We start from the raw sequence: 22417 nt of genomic DNA, 5'->3' as shown, positions 1-22417 counted from the left end.
CATATAAACAAAAAGCTGACTTGGAATCAGCCTGTCAGAACCTAAAATTCACTTTGCAGCAGTTATATCAGCCAGAAATACCCTTCTATTGACTCAGGTGGGATACTTCCTTGCTAAGAAGTTACTTCGCCTATCCCAACCTTCGACCGACGACGCACACCAAGTGTCATACCATTAATATCGAGCCATTAACAGAGTTCTTTTGACTTCGGTGTTGCCGTAGGCGGACGACGTTGCGAGCTTACTTATATATGAAATGTATAAGGAAGCTTATGTGTTTTCCAACTGATCTCTGCGGCGACTGTGCTTATTAACGATAAGGGCAGAGCAACCTCCAGTGTATTACCCAACTTCATGCATGATCCCTAGCTGTGAGTTAAGCATTTATTAGTGTGCGTGACCTAAGTTATTAGACGATATGCGAGGCACAGCTGTGGCACCGGTTTCTAGTGATATCAGCCAAGACACCAGCACGTGAAGGTGGTGCATCAGTTCAGACATCTTTCAAAATTAAAGTAACTTCTATACGGGACTAGCAGGCCGTTGCGATATGATATTCACGGATTTTCAGAGCCTGACAGAATCATGCTGCCACGGTGGGGTCTTACTGAATGTGCCACTCTAAATAACCTCCGCTACCTCCTGCCCGACGGTAAAGGCTGAACATTTGAAATATACAGCCTGTGTACAGTCTCAAATCTTGTGCATTTATATGAGGCCTGCTTTCTTCTTTGCACAAAGAAGCAAGAAATATTCAGCGCTCCCCGCTGTATGATGGATATGACGCTTACCGTGACCACTTTACAATGAATGTGCTACTCAAACGGATGTCCAACTTATTTCTTTTATTCTTCTCGTAGTTGAGTCGATTGCCTATACCAGTGTGGCTTTGTGCAAATACAAAAAATTAGCGCTGCTTTTTCCTTCTACGAGGTAGCATCCTAAATTCCTCGCCACCTACTTCGAAGGTCTGTAGATTGATATTGGCCCGCCGGCTTCCCTGTGTCTGGGGGTAAGGCCGTTGAGACGGCTGGCGCACTGTTGTCAGATCTATAGCACGACCCTCTGCAATATCCGGAGCGTTGGTCATTGGCCGTGGCTCCTCTTCCTCCGCAAAGGAGTCTGTTTGGGGAACAGGCGGGGCCTCCCTTAGAGCGACGGGTGCAGCGGAAGAAGCTGAGGTGCCTTCGCCTGGATATTGTGTGTACTCTTCACCTTCCCGCTCGGCTTCTGGCTGCTGGACAGACGCCTGAGCAGCTCGCTTACGAGGAGTCCCTATAAAAGCTGGAGGAAGTGCCATAGCTGGAGGTTCTGGGGTTGGCTTTATCAACACTGTGTTTCCGTCTTTATCGTGAAATTCAAATGTCCCCTGATGATCTCCCCCATAGTGCTGCCTCACAGTGTCCCAGTCTTCATCATCACTGTCCACGGATCTAGGAAGAACAGGGAAACGTGCTCGCGCTCCCGGTGAGCGGCGTCCACCTCGGCCAAAAGGAGTGGAAACAGATTCACCTACATTCGCAATAGCCAGGCGTGTACTGAAGGCCGGAGGGGACTGTTCTTCGTGCCTTCGCTTCTCGCTATCCTTTTCTCGCCTTCTCTGTTGTCTATGCCGCGCTGGTGGCTGTGAATTTTCTTTGCGATGCTGCTCGCGTTGCTCCTCGATGAGTTGCTGGCGAATCGGATCCTCCCACCGAGCCACATCTAGTAGTTCCGGTGGGATGTAAGCACGAGGGTCAGCTGCGAGTCCGGGCCCACAAACAAACACCTTCACACCGCTTGCGAAAGAGTCACCGCCAAACCACCCAATAAACCTGCAGACCGGTACTACCAAAACTCAATATATGTGTTCACCAGATTTAAAAGCAGCATACCACCCATCTGAGCGTATTATACTGCTGCCCCTCACAAAACCATGATGCGTACCAACTGCCCTCCGAGCACCTTCACGACCGGCGTCCATCCCAAGATCGAGTAGCTGCTGCTGCTCTAGTTGTTGCTTCGTGTGCAATGGATCCTGTTGGTTGTAGTACGTAATGAACGCTTTGCGCGTTTGCACTTCTTCAATCTGTCTGTTTACGTGTTGTATCGCCGCTTCCACGCCGGAAACATATTTCCCTTGTCTTCGAATTACCTGTCGAAGCACGCGCATGTGTTCAGCTGCAATTCGCCAACACAGACATTGGACACGATTCTGGAGAATGAACTCCGCGTAGCAATACCTTAACTGTGCTGGACAGCTGCTTTCCAGCAGTGCCTTCCTGATGTATTCCTGTGGCTCAAGAAGCACTCGACACACGAAAACAGCATGCGGAATTTGTACTGTTTCTGCGAAAACTCAAGACATAACAGAATTTTCGGCCATACCAATAACTCCAAGGTCATGCAGAATAAGGAAGTGCTTGGCTCGCAAGAACTCAATATCCGTAAGACACTGCTGCAGCCTCACGATTTGAGTGGAAAGCAGTGCCTTGCTGATGTATTCCTGTGGTACAAGAAACACTCAAAACGCAGAAATGGCATGAGGGAGTCAGAGTTTTCGTATTCTGGAGAGACTTTCAGAGGAGGTCACTGGACTATAAAGTTCCAGTATTTTAAGAAAACTTTTGCTGCGGCAAGCCGTTTGCTTGTCTTCAGTAACGTGCCTGTGTACTTTGTGGTTCCTTAACCATCAGTGGAAGCTCCTTCAGGGAAATGAAGAAGTCGTCTTTTAGGCTAGCAAAGTCCGAATTTACAGGCTCCTCTCCGTCAAGAGTCACTCCCCAAGCTTGAAGGGTAAGGCACTTAACAAAAGCCTGGGATTGCACACATTTGAAAACCCACGCTATCTTTGATTGCGAAAACAAACACAATGGCCGTCTTACAAGTTAGGCTTCCATAGCTCACCTTAAAATATAGAATTACCGTGTCATTGACCATCAGAGGCACACGTTTCCTCTTCTTAACGCCATATTTTGCTTCCAAGACGTTCTGCATCTCCGCTGCCTCTTCACCCTTCATTGACTCATATCTAAACATGCAACAAGGCAGTTCAACATGGTCAATTCCTAAGTTTAAATAGCAAATGAAGTAGAGGGAATGCCGACGGAAATACCCACTATGTGCACGCTGGACCTAACTATATTTCACGGGCCCAAGCGCAAACCCCTCTCAATCGTAGGCACAAGCCTCCCCGTCCTACAGGCTCTGCCTACGAAGTAGCTGACTACTTTTGTACGAAAGGAAAGTCGCTTTATTCGAGGAATTAAATTCAACATATTATCAACTGAAGCTTCGACATGAGCCCCGCAGGCACGGACCTAACGTAAATCATTGAGAGAACAATATAGTTCAGGAAACCAAAGAAAAACATGCACGTCAAAAGTGTGAAAACTTGGAAAAGCCATCCAATACTTCGACCCTGCTGAGATACTGTGATGATTGTGTTAAAATTCCACTTGGATTGCGTCAGCATCACACACGATACGAGTGCATTTGCAAAGCTAGAAAATCCATTGTACGATCCTCCTAGAACGCAGTATCCTGCAGTAGAGCAGCGGAGAGACAACACACAGTGCCAGAATGCACATTAAGCCCCTGCTAAATTGACGATATGTCGGCGCACCTCCTTGGAGACAGTGATGCTGCTCCCACTCCGCGAAAACCATGCAGCAAATGCATTTACAAGCTATCTAAATTTGATATTTCGCATTACAGCAGCAGCTGCTGCATACACATTTGAGCCACCCATCAATCGCTCCGGTTGCTTCTGAGAACATAAAATATCAGAGCGCGAGTAGTAGCGTACCAACAAAGCAAAATAGCAAGAATGAGCTGAAAAGTGAGCCCAAAGTACACGCTGTTTGCATTTTTGCTGCATTCAGGTGTGAAAGGAGCTTCCGAAGGCCCTGCATCTTCTCTGGAATAGCGGGCACCATTGTAATGAACCGGATCACGGCTACGATGAACAGTAGCCCCGCGCAGATCTTGCAATATAAGAGGTAATCTGCCAATATTTCAATGTGATTCTGAATGCGAAGAAAACGTGGGAAAGACTCGGCTGTAGGCGGTGGCTCAGACCTTGATGGAGCTGCAATTTTCACGCGTAAGCGCACAACGAAATGCGAGTACATGGCTTACGATGAAAAATATTGTCAAGTAGAATAAAAAGGGAGAGGCTATAGCTCGTGGGCGGCACAATCGGCGGAGCGGTGGCACTGTGCTACTACGAGATGCACTCTGAACAGGATACAACCGACTATGGAGAAATTTTCAGCTCCGCTTGCTTACTACTGGAGCTTCCGGGAAGCCACTGCCAAGGTTGAACTGGACCTGGGACAAATTTAGGTAGGTGGCCGGTACTTGATGCGGCGTTCCCCGCTACTAGGGAGCTTAGTTCCGCGGTCCAACCAGGGTCAAACGCGACATTATACATGCACAGTAGGAAGAAACAACAGCAAGCGAAAGCCAGTACAAGAGGCAGATCCAGTACAATGAGGTACATAGAAGGCAGCCGACGCTCCTGTACTGCGCGATACGATAGGTAAAGGTAAAGTAGTAGGCATACAAGACACAGTGGCATCAGTACCACTTCTGGCCGAATGCCGTCCCCGAGTGGGTTTATATGCCACGAAGGAGCAACAGTCACATGCACGGCAGTTTTCAAATTGCCTTCGTCCATTGCTACAGTAACCTGAGGTCGCAGTTGGAAGGGGAGAACAGGGATCGGTGGAAGAGCGTTGTAGCGAGCTCCTGCCTTACGCATCAGACGGGGATCACACCTCTTTAAAGCACACCAAAAATCTGCGGGTTATTGTTAGGGGCCTCACCTTTTTGTAGGGAATTTTTGACAGCCAGCAGACGTACTTTGTTCAGAGCAAACATGCTCGCATCTCCGTTGTACGTCATCCATGTTGCTTCTAGCTCAAGTAGCTGCCAATCTAGGAAGCCTGCTGAGCGGAGTTGCTTCATCTTGGTTCTCATGGAACTAGGGCCTACATATATCTCTTGAAAGTCCGATGCAGTCCAATTCTCGTCACTCGCTTGCATGTCTTCCATGGAACTTTCCGAGAGCCGCCTAGTGTCTGGGAATTCATTCTGTTGTTGCCGAATTGCTGATGGCTGTTCGCCTCCGGAATCCACTGTATTGAATGCAGATTGGCTTTTTGCGTCTACGAAAGTCGTTAGTGAACCATCACCAGAAAAGGATATGGGTACTCTGTAGACGCGTTCTGGAGTTGGATTAAATTTGCTGTTTCCAAAAGCGTCAGAAGACCAGTTGCGAAATGCGTCGCTCTTGCGCCTGACTGGGTAGAGCTCAGTCACTATAAAAGTTTCACAGCGCAAAAGCAGCACTTCGTTTGGCACCTTGTGATGTGGCAGCCGCAGTGGATGATTGGGACTGTGGCTATGTAACAGTGCAAAATGTTGATGGCCAGCAGGAAACGCTTCACCACAAGCTGACCGGGACAGGAATGGCATATGCACTCAGGCCCACAACTTACGAGGCTCGAAACTTTGGCATTCTAAATTTACCCTCGTGAGAAAAAGCACTGCACCAGGGTTTGTAAGTGGGATTGCGTTTGTAGTGGACGGCAAATTGAAGGCAGCGTTGAGTATCTGGCCTGCTAGTATTTGCTCCAACCAATCGTAGACGCCCCCGAGCGACGTGACATTGGTAATTCGAAGTGGACGTTTTATTCCCTGCAGCAACGCATCCGCATGCATTGCAAGTACGATTACGCATCACTTCACAAGTAGCAAGCAAAAGCCCTACGGGAATGGTGGTAATGCGAAATCACCGTTTACCAAGTGCAGGGGTCTGATTTCTTGCAACGAAAGTGCTGCCGACACTCCGTAAACTAACCGGTGGCTGGGTAGCAGGAAAGGATTTGGGGGTCGGGTTGCACTCATTATGGGGAATCATCCAAACAGGCGGGGTACGTTCATTGTCCTCCGGTGACATGAACGGATCAGTAGTGTTGAATGGTTGGAGTATTTGCGCCATAGACTTCTCAAACTCGCGATTGACACGCGGCGTGTCACAGATTAAGCACATGGACATTGTAAAAAAAAGAATAAACGGAGCAAACGCCATCACTAGCTTCCTACACTCGAGCGCAACGTTGTCCACTGCCTGAGAGATCTCTGACTTTCCTTCTTCGTGTTGACAAAAATCGGCAGCGTCAGTCTCGCGCATATCTCTCAGGCGAGCTTGCAGTTCCTACCGCACACATGTACCGACGTGTTTCACAAGGTCATAAAAGTGCCAGTCTACCTAACGCCACCACGGATGCAGCACAAGCCACACCTGGGGCCCCGAACGCTGCATCAGGTTGAATGGAGCACCAAAGAACAAATTAGCTTGCGAATTTTGCCAAAGAATTGAAAGCGGGTATTCTGCATCCTTTCAGAGGAACCACTTGTCAATCGCACAATACCTCTTCCTTAATACTGTGATCCGTTGGTTCAGGCGTGCAGAAAAACAAGTTGTTTTGCATCCATTCCCGAGTTCGGCCAATGACTTCATATCCTGATCAGGAAACCACAACAGTGCTGGCACTGCTGAACAGGCTTTTATGCCAAGTAATACCATGAACCCTTGAGGATCTCACATGGCTGCTTGAATATAGGCAAACTGTAGATTATTAGGTACCCCAATGCTGGGCCGCATTCTGAATATTGCACAAAGTACAGTGCATAGACCTTATTTTTCGCGGCTAATATCACGGTGACGCCTGTGACTCACCCAAGTTCTCCCTTTCTTCTGAGCGGACCTTTTTTACAACGGTGTAGAGCGCCTGAATGTTGATCGCCACTAAGAGGGGGACGATTACAGCCCAGAATACCATTAAACAAAAAGAAAAAACTATGAATGCGGCAGGCGGCATTGAATGAGTGAACGGTGCGCCAAAGACCATGCAGACCGTGTAAAAGATTGACGATCCGAAGTTCTGAAATTGCTCAACTCGCGGCCCTGGAACGCCATCATACGGAGGAAGACAGCAAATAACTCGCTTATAGTGTAAAAATTTAGTCATACTCATCATAGCTTCGGTAAGGCAGCATGCTAGACAATGGGTAGCAAAACATCCTAAAAAGCCTTTGCTCTCTTCATGAACCACGTACATCAGGAGGGACTGAGGAGCCAATCATAACATGCAGCTAGAAGCTTTAGTTAGCATCCTGTAAACGCAAGCCTGGTCAAGTAGGAACTTCTAAGAGGCCAATCAAAGAGCTAGCTCACCTAGAAGGATGTAGTTGCATGTCGATGCACCGAGCAGCAAGAGGATCGTTATGGCAAAGATTCCCCCAAACTCGTTTACAGCAACGGCAGTGCTTTTCTCCAGAACCAAGAAAAAGATACTTGCGCCAGAAAGAGAATGCAGAAGCCGCAAAATGAACGCCCAGCCGTTTACCATTAATAAAACACCCATTATGCTCTCCAGCACTGCAGCGTACGCACAAAATCTGAGCCGTTACATTTCTGAAACTCACAGGTAACTATATCTTGGGCTTTGGGGCAAATCTGCTGCCTTAAACTGGTTAGGAAAAAATTTTGTAAGCCGATATTAAAGCGCCAGAAGGCAAGAACCAAGTGACTGACCTTCTAGTGCATGCAGCATTACGGTGTTGTACTCAGATTTGGCGATGAAAACGCTCAACATGCAGCATGTCAGCATTAGTGTACCGCTGGTAAGACTTGTAGCAGCTACCAGTGTGCAGGGCCAACGGTCTTCCAAATAGCGGTACAAGGGACCATGCTCCTCCCCGAATCTGCATGGCATCCCAAAAGGCCCATATATAGTTTCTATTTCAGGATTCCAGAAACATTTTGACGCTCTTCTGAGGGAAATTTGTCTTTTTCAGCTTATAGGCAATGCGAATGGCACTCCATGGTGTCGAGGCGCCCGACTGAGGAAACTGGAAGCTACGGCCACTGCATAAAGCTGACCGAGACTAGAGAGCAAATAGAACTTTAGTCTGGATCTCAAGAGCTAAATGTGCATAGCAGTCTCCCAGTGCTATAGAGGGAGAGCTGACGCGCTTGCCGAACACGCAGAGCAAGCCGTTCACGCGGGCCCTCTCTTACCTGCGTGTTCTCTTCGTCTGTTCAAAGGCAAGCCATTCTACGACACTGTAACCAATGCTCGCAGCTAAGAACAAAGCTGCGAACACCAGTGCCAAGGTGCTTTCAGATACTAAGGTTGTCATAACGTCAACTCGCCCAGAGACCAAGCCGGACTGGGATTGCTCGAAGCAAACCTCAGCAGCTGCATCAAAAAGCAGTCGCACTGCATTATCTAGAGTCTAGAAGAGCGCTTTCTGCTAAAAAGCGAGCTGCATCGATGGCCTCTCCGGCGAGTGCTTGCTTCGGGTGTTAAGAAGCACTTTGCAAACGACGCTACTAGCTGCCAAAATCACGACTCGAAAAACATACTGCAATCATTTCCGTTGCCATCCCTTCCTCGAATTATAAGTGTTGCCTTTGTAGTAAGTGGGGTCCACCAGCCGTCAGTACCAAGTGCCTGTATTGTACTCGTAGCGTCAACTCCATACGTTCCGCCGAGGATCTCTCCAAAGTCGACAGTCTTCTCTTCAGCAACTGAAAAACCAACGTTCACATAGAAACCAGTACTGGAAACTTGAAAGAATCCATCAATATGTCCTGCACAAACTTCAGTTTTGAAAAGTTGTTGGTGCCAGGGCCAACTGGAAGCGAAAGTCGGCAGCCCTGGCGGGTGATTGCACTCACACAGGGGCTGTGGCCTACCAGAAAATTCTAATCTTTTGTATACAAGGCCTTTTGTGTAGGTATCTGTATTTTCCTCAAGACTTCCTTTAACAAGATGCAGCTTGGCTAGTTGCACTACGACGGCGCCCCCCAAGTTGCCCGTGTAAAGGGTAGGGGCCAGGACCTTAAGAAGCCAGGCCTCCACATCTGCCCAGGTCATTATGGCGCCTGCAGCTATGGTAAAACTCCTCTTATCTGGCTGAACAAGTGTACTTGCCTTCACGTTGTGAATTTCCACAGCTCTGGAGAAGGTCGAGCTACTCAACCATCCCCCCGCCCACGAACTGGGTAGGGAAAAGACACCCTCTTTGAAAGGTGTGCTGGAAAGGTGCGTACGCACGGCCGTTGTCAGTTCGTGGCGCAAAGGAACTGAGTAGTAAAAGATACCGGCGCAGGTAGTAGACCCTCCTAGCAGCACGAGAAGCAACAGCCAATTGAGAAACGAGTTATTCTTCTCAAATGACAAATTTGTGTTTTCCGCCAACCCCACTTGTATATAACCGCTGCTGGGAGTGGAAGAGCTTCTAACAGAAGAATCTCTCTCGGAATCCGAGGAGGAGGACCGCGCAGAGGGCACCATGGCTGTACCCGTTCAACCTTTACGAGCTAAGCCATGGACATACGTATCAGCAATGGCTGCGACGCAACATGCCGTGGTTAATACACCATATATCTGTCGCCGTCCGCGGGCCTGAAGCACAAGGAGATGCCTTTGCATTGAAGGCAGAGCCGCTTAGTGTCCGAGCCCTCATCTATGCTGGTGTGGTACGTAATTCTGGAACGGATGAGTCAACCAGAAGGGCCGGGCACAGAAGATTTCTGTGTTTGTCATTGCAAAGCGGCTCGTTGATGACCGATTCGCATATAGCTGAGCAAATGGGCTCTTCCTAGGACTAGACGGTAGCTTTCGCCCAAATATACCATGTAAGGTTTATTCAAGCTTCCCAACTCAAGAATTTAATCAACACCTGTGGTTGGTATTTTCATGCTTGCGCATTGGACACACTCACGGAAAACTGGAAATTCACTGAATTCTTTCCAAATTCTGAGCAAAGGCACATACGACGCGTTGGCTTATGAGCCAGTTTACACACAAGGCAAAAGGCTGGCGACGAGGGGCCATGCAGATGCGCGGCCCTGCTCGGGAAAGGTGAGAAGAAGATGCGAAGGAATAGTATTATCGATATTTCACGGAATTCAAAGAAAGCGAGCTCAAACATTAATTCTTTGGCCGCACTGCGTAGCCCAAAAGTATGTGTCTGCACATCAACGCCCTTGAGTGGCGTGTGGCAACGGCGGTCATGCGAGGTCCACGAGGTCTCCACAGAGAAAAACTCTGAGCCTTTTCACACACCCTATTTCCTGAATGGCCGTAAGATGTATTCATTTATAATGATACGCTTTTGTTATTTGATATTTTTAGTGCTTACCCATATAATGCCTCACAGGTTTTCATAACTTGGCAATCCAGGACAGCAAATCTGTCGTACCACTTGTTCGGGCGGGAGGAGGCGCGTTGTCTCGAGACCGATTTCGTTGCTGCTACTTCACTCATTAGCGGTCTTCTAGCTTCCTCGGAATAACGTGCATATTTCAGTTCATCCCACTAGCCGTCACGGATACTCACCAAATAGCCAAGCACAAGAGCAAGTTATCTTGGGTTCAACAGATAGTGCACTTTCAGTCTTCGCAAACAGTCCTGAAATTGTAATGTATTAGCGAGAAACATCACTTGCCTTCGAACAGCGAACCCATTAGCCTGTGAGTAGTGGGACATTGGGGCTTTGCTATGCCGCTTGGATATATGCCTGGCTTGTGCAGTAGTTGCCCTGTGACACGGCTCTATTCATCGTCTCATGAAGACAGCAGCAGGCCTCACCGGTTGCACTGCAGGTTTTTTGGGGTAAATCAAGGAGACGAAGGTAGCAGACACTGAAGGCTCGGGTTATGGACCTGGTTTATTCCCGGGTCCAGTGGCGATCCCCCGTAAGTGCCGCCACTGCAACAAATGTTCCTCCTCAACCTTCAGAGCAAAGGTCCATAATAGAGCCTCCTTATCAAGCACAGAGAATCCACTATAACCCTTGCAACGGAGCAAGAGCCCATGGAACTTACTAATGCACTCGCTGGTCATGCGGGGCACGGGTGCCTAATACCAGAAAGTAACGCACACAAGGTGACTAACCGAGATACACTTCACAAGGATTTCAGACATTTGAGCACCGAATGCCCTGGTGTCATGAGACGTGCCTCCTTCTGCACGGATTGCTCGGGAGAAGAGGCAAATAGTGTCGAAAGGACCTGCCACCTTGACGGAGAATGATTGCTGGCGGATACTCTGCAGGAAAGGCGGGGACAGGGAGTGCACACAGTAGCTCCACTGCGCTGTGCCTCCCACTGGACCAGGGCAGGAGTGATGTTCAAGCAGCAGGGCGCTCCAGCAGGGCAAGCAGTGGAGGGATGAACGCTGGAGGGGTGCATATCGTGGCTTAGACTTAATGGTGCTTGGAACACCACGTGCTGCGATTTGCACTACTCAGACAGCTTTTCTGAATAGACAGAGAATGCAGCATTCCTTCAGGTAGGAATTAGCGTCCTTGCCCATGGCCGCAAGTGTGAAGTGTCGAGCATTGAAGGGAATGTGACCAGTGTAACTAAAAGTTCAGAGCTCTGGCATTCCGTGTGTTGCTTTCATGGTATTGAAGAAAATGGTACACACACATGTCTGCACCTTCTTTCAATAGTGGACCCAACCTACCTGATGCAGAAGAATGGATAGACGTTGGGCACCTATTTTCCTCTTCTTGAGCTGAGGAGAGCTGCAGCTGCATAGGTGCGCAGCTCTGTACTCAACCAGATATATCAGAAGAACGGCCACAAGAATTTGCCGAGGAGGTCACACTGCTGAAGCCACTGGAGAGAAAAAAGCCTTTGGCGGAAAGGGGAGTAACCTTGGCAGACGTATGCTGCTACAGATCGGCAAAAGCTCAGGAGCGGTTGGAGCCGGTTCTTGAGTTGTAGCAGCGGCGGAGGAAGATGCAATATTCACCAGGATCAGGCGTACAAAGCGACTCCTCTGCTGCGGATTTTGGCAGAGGTGAAATTAAGGAGGTGATGGCGATGCTGGAAAGGCAACCGTGGCTAAGGATGGTGCGGGCCAAACCCAACTTTAGGGGTTGGACTTCCTTGGCCTAGAGTCGCAGCGTATCTTACTGCCGTGTTGAGTGTCTCATGAGATGCTTAGCGGAGAAAGGCACAGCGGGTTCACAAGGTGCTGGTACAGCTATTCGTCTGCGACGAGGCAGGCCCTGTGCGCCTGTGGAGGCCCAATTGGCTCTGCGAGGATGTCTGAACGCCCTGGCATCATGGGAAATGCTCAAAACTTCGAATTCCTTCATTAGCGCTAAGCCGTATCCGTTGTTTGTTTCTGGTTACTACGGGAAGCTGCACAACCCTCCAGTCTCCAAGGCGTTTTGGACACCAAACACGAGTTCATGCAATGTGCACCCCTGTTAGCAGCGTATGCGCTGTTCGCATATCCACTTCATTGTGCTTCAGTGTTGGTTAAGCTGGGGCGCAAGTTTTTCGAACACCTACTCACGAGGCATGCAGTGGCTGCTTGCACGGGGATAGGCCTGGGGACGTCAATATCTGTAACACTGTATGCATATGCCTGCGTTGCCGCTGTGAACTTGCGGCCTCTGTTGCTTAAGCAGTGCAGCCTAGTGTGTCGGGGTTGACTGACTGCCGAAGATAACACGGGCAAGGGGTTTCGAATGGGGCCCTGCTGCACTGCTGTGGGGGCCTTGCTGGGTTCTATTGGCCCCCTTTGCAAGGCCAACTAAATGTTTCATCGGCAGCTTCGCCAGAGCTCCATGCCTTCTGGCACTCTACCCACGGCACACTACAAATTGTGCGCTGAGTACATGGTGTCTAGGGAGTCTAGATATACAGCATCGGCAAACGCGGTGAAGCTTGCACTGAGCAGCATGCTGCGTTCGGTTGGTGTCGTACGGCGGAGTTACTGCCAGACACAATTGCGGAAGAGATGGCTAGCACGATTGAAAGTCGCTGACGTCTGAGCCAGAGAGCCCCTCAAGGCTTCTCCAACAGGTCAGCGTGCAATGGGCAGGCCTATTGCTACAGCAACACTTACAATACCATACCTGACATTCGCCAACACTGGCTCCAGCACCGCGGCAAACCAGAGAAAGCGCAGCATTTCCACTGCAGGTGCGCGTCGATGATGTGGTCCATAGCCAAACTGGCCGTGTTTCCACCTGCGTGCACCTGTTGCTGTCTCAACCGAGCGCCCAACCTCTAGTAAGCACTACGGGAAACGATTGAATTGAATGACAAGAGGCGCTGGAAGCCACGTGATGTTCGGCTTGAAACCATGCACACTTAGCACGTCTTCTGATCGTTGAGTTTGTCGGCCCCCTTCTCTCCGCATGCAGCCATCCTACGAAAGGAAATACGCGATTGTGGCTCTACGAATTCGTCTGGCACCCCCTGCAAGTCCCACTGCGCGTGGGTGAGCCAATCCCTGCTGCGAACATGTCCTCTCACAGAGGTCACATCCCGGTAGTGGTCCATCAGCACAGCCAAAAGACAAAAGGCGTCGACTGTTATAATCAATGACGGCTGCGGCAGCTGGCTTTATCAAGCAGCTGGGGCGTCGTCGAACAACACAGAAACTGCCGGCTGTCCGTAAACATCCACTCTCAGTCCCGTTCCCTGTTGTACGCGCAACCCTGGTGCCGAAACAAGGGCCTCTTCGGCCTCTGCCAATGCAGCGGGATGATCAAACCACGGCAGCATGGAAGGCGCGCCGAGTGGCGCACAGAAGCAACAAAGGGCTGCATGCAGTCTAAAGGCGGCGTCGATTTGCCTGCGCTAGTGGGAAGCTGCGAAGCTCCTGTCGCGGGCCATGGGTGGGACGCTGACGACGGGGGCAGAAGAAGAGCCTGCCTTTATGGATTGCACGAAACCTTTTAGAGCCTCATGAAGCTGATCGGTGCTGATGCTCGTGTCAACTGCGCGGTCTGGCCTGCTCCCCTGGATGCTGAGGAGTCGCTCCTCTGCAGCTGCAGCCTGGCGCTGCAGAGCCGCCCACTGATGCAAAGTGCCTCTCAAGACGCTTTCTCCCGAGGCAAGATCCGCCGCGCCCGCGTCCCTCGTGTGCGCGTTTTCCCACTGATCGGCGGCGGCATGCGAAGCGTCCAAACTCGTTGCGGGAAGCTCTCCCCTCGCCAGTCGCTTAACTGGCCTGTAAGGAACCGCGGAGTCATCCTGTCCCTGATCCATCCCCGCAAGAGCTGCGTAGCTGACATTTCGAGTGGCGCGTCTGACTGCGCCAGCCCTCCCCCCGCTGCTGCTCTGCCTGGCGGATGCTGCCGCAGTCCTCACGGATGGCTGGAAGTCCTCCTCTTCTTCCCGCTGGGGAAGCGTCCTGCGGCGTGCTGCTGTCGCCGCTGCAGGAGAGGCGCTAACTGCTGCTGCTGCAAAGGCTGCCGAGGTGGGCAGAATCCCACGCACCCTCGCACTGCCCCCCCCCAGACCAGCCGCCGCTGCCTCCTCCGGTTGAGACCTAAGGACGCCAGATCCAGTCGTGCGGCGGGTAGTGTGGTGTTCTCCCTCTGCCCCCAGAGCACCTCTCGCGAGATAGGGGCTGTCCTCTCCGCGACAGCGCGCTTCGGAGGGGTTCAATTCGGAAGTCGATCCCCTGCGGGAGTCCTGAGACAGGAGACTCGCGACGGCTCCCAGCGGCCTTCGCCTGCCAGCACCCCCCAGGGGTCCCCCTGCTGCTTCTCCCGAAGCAAACACCGGCTCGCCGCCAAGGCTTCTGCCAGCCGTCGAGCCCATGGCATGGCCAGACGTGCGAAGAAGGAAGCGCGAAATGTCGCTGCTCGTGGGGTAGCGACTCCCCGAACTACCCGCCCACTCCCAGGAGTCGCCGCTGTCTGCCTCTGCCGCGGTACCAACCGCCTCTGTCCCTCTGTGGCTCCGCATCCCCTGCGCGCAACACACGGATGGAGACAGCATAGGAGAGGGCTCAGGCGCAGCCACGATCGCAAAAAGGCACGCGTCGGATGCACACGAGCCGCTGCCTAAAGCGATATCCTGCGACAAGTCTGCTGGGGAGGCCGCAAGAAGCGCTGCTGCGCTGCCGCGCAGCTTCACCGTACCTCGGTTCCACCACCACTGCCAACCAGAGATCCTGTAAAGGCTATTCCCTGGAGCCTCAGCTTCTCGGCCTCCGTTTCTTGCTCTTCAACATACAGTTCCTTTGCCTGTTCAGCCGCCCTCAGAGCCGAGCGCGCAACGTCCAGCTGCCAATTGGAGGAATGAGCCCCCAGATGGGGGAGGACGCCTCTAAAGAAGGGAATGGCTCGCGCCAGCAGCTCCTTGGAGGGTGCAGAGTCCCCTCCTCCACTGCAGAGAAGACTGGCAAGATGGTTGATGCTCAAGACAGTGCCCCTGCCCGCAGAGTCTCCGCTGCCGCTCTGAGCGCCGCCAACAGGCTGAGGCGGCTCGCAAGCATGCGTGACGAGGAGGGAGTCTGCCAGCTCGTCGCTGCTCAAAGCAGTGCGGCCCTCGACTCCCGCCAAGAAAGCGCCCACGCCGCTGCTCCGCGCATACGGGCTTTCCAGAACAATGGCGTTCTCAGCGGCTGCATCGCCAGCCTCGGGCCTGAGTGCTCCCGCCTTCTCTGCTGGCGGCAAGTCGCTAGGATGAGGCAAAAGCACGGGCAACTCCTTCGGGTGCTCGTACTGTGGAAGACAAAGCCGCCAAGAGCCGTGAGACAAAGCAGCCAAGTCAAGCTCCGGCTGCAGATAGCGCTGCAGGAGAGGGTGCGTCTCTGTGTACTGCGCCGAGCCGTCAAACTCCAAATACACCACAACGAACGGAGGGAACGCAATCCAGTCCCTGCTATCGGCCTGCGTCTTGTATTTCCAGCGCTTCGCAACGGCGTCCACGTCCTCGCCACCGAGGCTCGCGCTGGCACTCCCGCCACTCGCCCCCCTCCCCCTGATCTGTTCAGGAGTCGCCGGAGTAAGGGCTCTGGGGATCGCCCACACAAGGCGGGGCCCTCCCTGCTGACGCTGCTTCCAAGGAGACTCCTTGAGAACTCCACTGCCGCCGTTGTAAAGGTCGTACGGCAACTTGTACACGACACGGCCGGATACCAGAGCGAACTCGTTGGCTGCCCCCCCCGTTCGCAGTACCATCACCCGCATGGCGCGCACTGCGCAGTTCGGTCGAAGCCCCTCCGGGGGGCCGCTTTCTCCCCCACTGTCTGCGCCTCCTAGGCTTTTCCTCCCGATTGCCGTCAAAGCCTGCTTGAGTGCAAGAGGGGGGGTGTCTTCGTGCTCTCGCGCCTCTGCAACCGCCTGCTTCGCCCGCGAAGCCTGCTCCAACGAGAAGTAGACGTCCTGGACGACCACGTCAACAAAATAGGCGCGTGCCGCATTCTCGCCGTGAGGCTGCTGCTCCTGCTGCGGGGAGCTCGCCACGGCAAGACCAACCGAGAGACATGCGCCAGGATATATGTCGCGCAGAGGATCCGCCTCCACTGGCACGAGACGCCACGCGCACTCGTTCGGAGACGGACTCGGCACTCGCGGCGCCACAAAGTCGCGTATTTGACAAGTGAACTCCTGTACACAAACAATCAACATAGATGGATAGATGTATGGACACAGATAGATCGGCGTATGGACATACATAGATATGTGGACTAGATAGATATACATGGACTAGATAGATAGATACATGTACATATTTGAATAGACACATGTGGAGAGATAGATATATATGGACTACATAGAGAGATACAAGTACATAGATAGATATATATATATGGACTAGATAGATATATATGGACTAGATAGATAGATACATGTACATGTATAGATAGATACATGTGGAGAGATAGATATATGGACTAGATAGAGAGATACAAGTACATAGATAGATATATATGGACTAGATAGATAGATACATGTACATGTATAGATAGATACATGTACATACACATGGAAATACATAAACACGTACACATATGCACATGTACACACACATACACATCAAGACACATGTACATGGACATACGCACTATTGCATACGTACATACACAAACACATTCATACAGATACATAAAGATACAAACAGGCAAATACACATGTATACAAATACAAAAATGGACAAACACACACACAAATGCACACATTCACATGCACATCCGTACTTGCTTGTGCATGCACGAGTATTACATGTGCATGTGCATGAAGCACACAGACTTCTACACATGGATAGCAAGCCCAATCCACGAGAAGCCCCACGCACCAAGGTACTACATGGATTGCCTGTGGGCTCGGGGTACCCGGTTTGCCTACAGGGTGTCGCTGATCGAGCAGGAGTCTGTGCTACCCGCTAGACGCGCAGATTTAGACAGGAACCGCATCTCGCTGCTTCAACTCTAAGCACGCGCAGCAAACGCGATTGAGCACCTTGTCTAATTGAATCCTAAGCGCCCCTCGCGTCTCACCTTGGGATCCCCAGGGAAGAAGCAAGTGGCTCTAAAGGCACCGCCTGGCAGCAGCTGCGAGACTTCACAGTCTCTCCACAGCATGCGGCCAGTATCCCCCCTGTCGCTGCGCCCCCACCCCACCCACGTTGCCACTTGCACGGGGAGACCTGCAGTCGCATCACACCCACCCCAGACGTCAGCAAGGCGGACTGTGTGTCGCTATTGAGAGGCTCCGTGCATGCGTAATGGAGCCATCATCGAGCACCTGGGCTGCTCGTACATTTTGGAGCAGAAGGACCGACTTCAGCACCCCACCCACCCGACGACCCCCCTTTCGGCCCCACAAAGCGTGAATCATCCAGCACCTCAAGCGACTACGCTTTGCATGCAATCCGCCAACGTAGGCTGCCTGCCGTTCGTCGTGCTCACACGCGCGCCTCCCCCCCATGCACGGGACGGCACGGTCGTTTTCGGAAGCAACTGCAAAACTTTTCAGCGAAACTTTTCAGCGAAACTTTTCAGCCAACCTCCTGAATACACTGCTACGTGGCCCCCTTCGCGATTGCGAACCCCACCACCTCACACAGGCGGCATGACGGCTGCTTCCCTGCCAGCTCGCGCCCTGTAGGAAGAACGCACCGACAAAAATTCTCTCAGGGAGAGCCGCAATTTTTGGCCACATTTTTGGCGCGGCTGCAACCCCATATTCCTCGAGCTTCAACTCGAGAAGCTCTTCCTTGCTGGCTGCTCCCTCTCCCCTCGAAGCCTCCGAAGGAATGCGCAGATGCCGCTGTTGCAAAGCCCACCGCCGATCGATCGTGCCCCCAACGAAGCGGGTGAAATGGCGCTCGAAGCCGATCGTTTGTTGCCCCTTTTGCAGCTGCCTCTGCAGAGTCATAGCCGCGCTCAGTCCGGGCACAACAAGCGCTTGCTCGCCTGCAGTTTCTCCAGGAGCTTCTTCTCTGACGTTCATGGACGAAGGGGCCTCTTCCTCAGCCTCCGCCCACTCGTCATTCGCCCCTGGGCTGTAGCCGCCGAGGGGGGGGGGCCCCGCAGGGGCCCCCGCCCCGGCGGCGCGCGCTGCTCCGCTGCGGTCTAACAGGAAGGCATGCCGCACTGAGCGGCGACCCTTGGAAGTGGCTACGCTTTCTCGCTGCAGACGCCGTCTGCGCATCCCTGCATCCCCTGCAGCAGAGACACCGGGAGCCTGTGCGTTGTTGCTCCCCCCCTGCTGCGGGGAGGCGTGCTGCTGCCCCCCGCTGACTTGCCGATCGTGCTGCTCTGCCAAGTACAGCAGGCAGCGCCACGCGAGCAGCCGCCCCTGCGCGGAAAGCAGGCCCATGCGAACGTCGCCTTGAAACAACCCAAAGATGAAAAGTGCCACACGGCCCAGTGTCATGGGGCCCCTGTGTTGACTGATCGCATCCGCGCTGACGAAGGACGATGCGGGAAGCAGCAAATCGCAGCCGCCCGAAGCCCACGGATCCAAATCTTCGGAGGGAAGGAGAAAGAGAGACGCCACATCGAGCGGCTCTCCTTGTTGCGCAGCCTCGCTTCCCTCGGCGCTCCCGCAAGGAACACACGCCGCAGGAGCAGTGCTGGAGCCTCCCGCCACAGATGCGAAATCCTGATTCGCCAGAAAATCGGGAGACCTCCTGGTTCGATCGTCTTGCGGCGCTTCTTCCGCCGTGCAGCCCAGGGGGGGGGGACCCTGTCGCTGAGAGGAGCTACTCGCTGCAGCAGCGTGGCTGCTGCGCATCGAGCTGTCGACCGCGTTGTCTGCATGGGGAAGCGCTTGAAGCTGCGCAGTACCTTCATCTTGTGGTATGTCTAGTCCATCTCCACGAGGGTCGTCATCGCCCGAGGTTCGGCTGCTCCCCCCGCTGGATTTCTCGGGGGGGCCCATTGCTGGAGGAGCAGCAACGGGCACAGGGGGCACATCAGTGGGTTCAGATCCTGTCGGGAATTTTTTCCGTCTGCCCTCTGCCGCTGCAGCTGAATCTCCGGAAGCAACCGAATCAGCAGCCGCCTCGGGAGGGGTCTCTGTGCGCCCTAATGCCGCAGACGCCATGGCGCAGGGGACCGCTTCTCGCACTGCCGAATGGGCACCAGGCTGCAGATCAGTCCCTAAAGCGCCAAAAAGCCCCTAGGGAGAAGCGCCGCTGGCCGTTAAGGGCCGAAATAGAGGTCGTACGGGCGGCGTGGGCCCCGGTGTACCGGGAGGCCCCTGGAGAGACGGGAGGGGGCAGCAGAGCGGTGTCAAGGAAGCAAGATTTCGGAATGCGGAAGGGTTGACTTTCTTGGCAGCTGTTTGTTCAAGACGAAAGAGTGGCAGGTGGCGAGCCCGGTGCTGCTGCACGACTGCACACGCAATGACTGCACCTTGGGACGGGCTGGGAGGGGGAGCCTGAAAGCCGACTTCCTCGCCGCGCTCAACTAAACCGTGAATGATAAAGTAAGGAATATCACAACATTAGCTGCTGAAGTCGCAGCCAGCGCGCACCCCAGTGGGGGTGGGGGGCGGGTAAGGACGTTGCTTGCGCCGCCTTGGCGAGGGAGGCAACGCCTGCAAAGAGGGAGCAGCGCCTTCTGCCAGCAAGGGGGAGAGCGCTTCTGACACTATCCAGAGGAAGGTGAAGAAACATTGGTCCAGGGAAGACAGGGTTCCTCTGGCTTAGAGCAGCCCCATGCCCTCGCGGTCGGGCGACTGCGGCGGCAGCAGGGTAGCAGCGGTATGCTCTGGGAGAAGCGAAGGGCCCAGCAAGGATGCTCGAGGGGGATAACCACAGAGACAAACTAGAACGCACGGAGGCGCAGCCTGGGCCCTATGAAACTGGAGGGCTAAAGCGGGGGGCGACAGAGGGGCAGAGTCGCGATCAGCTCGCAGAGTCTCCCGCGCCGAAGACCGCCTACCAAGCAGTTGGCGGAGATACTGCAGGACGCAGTTTGATCAGGTAAAGCGAAATTAGCGAGGCAAGATTCAGAGAAAGAAGAGACATAGGGGCTGTTTGAGTGTCTCAACACCTTGGCCACCCGCAAATGAACTTCGCTACCTTTCACGCAGTGGAGCTAGTGGCAGCAGGCGCCGCGGCCCCTCGTCCATCTCTTACGAACACAAAAGCTGGTCCCTTATTTTTATTTCAAGAAGCTGTATATTCTGGCTTCATCTGGTTCTTAGTGAAGCATTGCTGCAGCAGTTGTTGCCGCAACTTGCCACTAGCGCTCTCCGCTGCCTCTACCCTAGTGCATTTTCCGCCGAAACAAGAGGCCAGTTTACGCGTAAGGAGCTCCTTCGACCAAATGTATATCTGCTCGAGGTTTATTCATGTATTGGACGCTGGTCTGATTATTTTCTCCGTCTTGTTTTGCTGCAGAGCAGGATTGGCTCCATATTACGAGAGTGAATGCGCGTGTGTAACGCTCCTCCTAGGGTCCTCATAATGAGACCCACAGCTTCAAAGCCCTATCAGTGCCCCTTTAAAGTCTTTTCTCCATATTATTTAAGGGGATCCTGCTTCTTCTGGCCCTGAACCCAAAGGATTCTAGCACGAGGGGAACAGACACAGTAGGGGTGTAATAGCTAACAGCCCTGAGCAGTTCCGGCATTTGCAGAGAGGTGCACATGGTAGCTCTGTGCACAGAAAAATAGGATGTGTTTTATTAGGCTTGGCTAATTCGGCTCGGCGACGTATAATTACATGTAGCTTATATTTTGTTCAGTATGAATTGCTTGGTTTGGCTGTCCTTTTAGTGCACTTGAAAAGCTCCTTTTCTGGCCAGAAGAAAAAAGATCCTGGACCATTAAACCATATTCAAGCTAGGATAAAGCTGTGAAGTGCCCCCCTAAAAGAGCTCTTTTATCGCTGGCCGCATCTCAAGGTGGCTCAAGCACGAGAGGACATAGGCAGCCAGCGAGAGAAGCACTTCTTATGTCCACTATTTCAACATGCATTGCGCCATAAGGATAATGAAAAAACCATATTGAACTCGAATGTACCCTTTACACAGGCCACAGCTGTGAGCCACTTATCCATTCTTCAATTTCTACTCCATCTATGATCTGTTGCATTCCATCTGTCTCCGCAGGGACACATTTAACTGTAGTCTCAGCTGAAACTCATTTCAAAATTCTTTGACCGGTTATTAAACGAATGCGGCTCGCCCCTGTCAGTGCTTTATGATTTCGATATCAGTGCAGAGGGACAATTAGAAATGTAGGGGCCGGACAGTCTGAGCACTCCCAGCATTCACAGCTAGCTGGACGTAGCATTTGGTGTGCACGCACATAACATTCTATCTTATAGTCCTGCGTTCCCTGCAATAAACAGGATTGCCGAACATGCAAGCCAATTCGTCAAATTTGACCAAGCTCTGGTTAATAATCGCAACTGCAGTGCAAAGTGGTGGCATAGCTTAACCCACAATATCGCCTATCAATAGTCGTAGAGAAAAACCGAGTGTACGGTTTTATATGAATTTCCTGTCAGCACATTGGTCGCTCATATGCGCGGCAAAGCCCGCGAATAAGATAGCGAGCTTTTAAACTTCAGGAAGCTAGTGTTCATAGTTCTGTGACACCTTCAAATATTAGAGGAATCAATTGAAGAAACGACAGCATTAATTCATCAAACAGCCTGCGAATGACCCTAAACTCCTGGCCGCAAATTTCTTCGTCTGGCTACTTCTGGTGCACCTAGGAAAGCCTGTCGATCCACCAAGACCAAATATAGAGCCTTGAAGCACACATCCAGCTACTGTTCAGCACACTTGCGTGCTTTTTTCTCGTTAGCTGTGCGCAAACATTCACGTGCACTAGCCAGCTGCTCTCCAAATCTTTTACTACTAAGGGTGGCTGCTAATGCCAATCCCCCAGGTCCAGGCTTGGATTGTAAGGGCCCCTCAGTGTACAGAATCTGTGGGGGAGAGAAACCGGTTGACCAGTGTACTGTTGTATTAGAAACGTACTCAACAGAAGCGAGAACATTGAACCAAGCGATTAGTTTTGTATGAGTATACAGCGGCAAATATGGCGGTTATCTGGGGTTGCCCTGCTGTCTGTCCGTCTACGTTGGGATGGCGCGCAGTGGTCATCTTGTGGCAGGTGTGTAGGC

General features: G+C 52.4%; 2 protein-coding genes across 2 annotated transcripts; both read right to left on the bottom strand.

Annotated features, from left to right (window-relative positions):
• Positions 1-907: 907 nt before the first annotated feature.
• Positions 908-9353, bottom strand: LOC34622129. The gene is given in 18 exon segments (XM_026336851.1): positions 908-1740; positions 1927-2160; positions 2368-2485; positions 2670-2795; positions 2887-3010; positions 3300-3522; positions 3788-4069; positions 4270-4672; positions 4846-5303; positions 5484-5682; positions 5846-6202; positions 6420-6552; positions 6715-6955; positions 7226-7429; positions 7586-7755; positions 8072-8252; positions 8420-8584; positions 8753-9353. Coding segments are annotated over 18 exon segments (5052 nt in total).
• A 4316-nt stretch (positions 9354-13669) lies between these two features.
• On the bottom strand, positions 13670-19377 carry LOC34622130. Its single transcript, XM_026336818.1, has 5 exons — positions 17946-19377; positions 17325-17473; positions 14962-16434; positions 14308-14788; positions 13670-14235 (listed from the first exon to the last, which is right to left on the bottom strand). The coding sequence occupies exons 1-5, from the start codon at positions 19375-19377 to the stop codon at positions 13670-13672; spliced, it is 4101 nt and encodes a 1366-aa protein (XP_026192603.1).
• Positions 19378-22417: the final 3040 nt, after the last annotated feature.

Source organism: Cyclospora cayetanensis, unplaced genomic scaffold (assembly GCF_002999335.1).
Source record: "Cyclospora cayetanensis isolate NF1_C8 unplaced genomic scaffold, CcayRef3 CcayRef3_contig_15, whole genome shotgun sequence".
NCBI lineage: Eukaryota > Apicomplexa > Conoidasida > Eucoccidiorida > Eimeriidae > Cyclospora > Cyclospora cayetanensis.
Note: the sequence above shows the minus strand (reverse complement) of the source record. Positions and strands in the feature narration are given on the sequence as shown.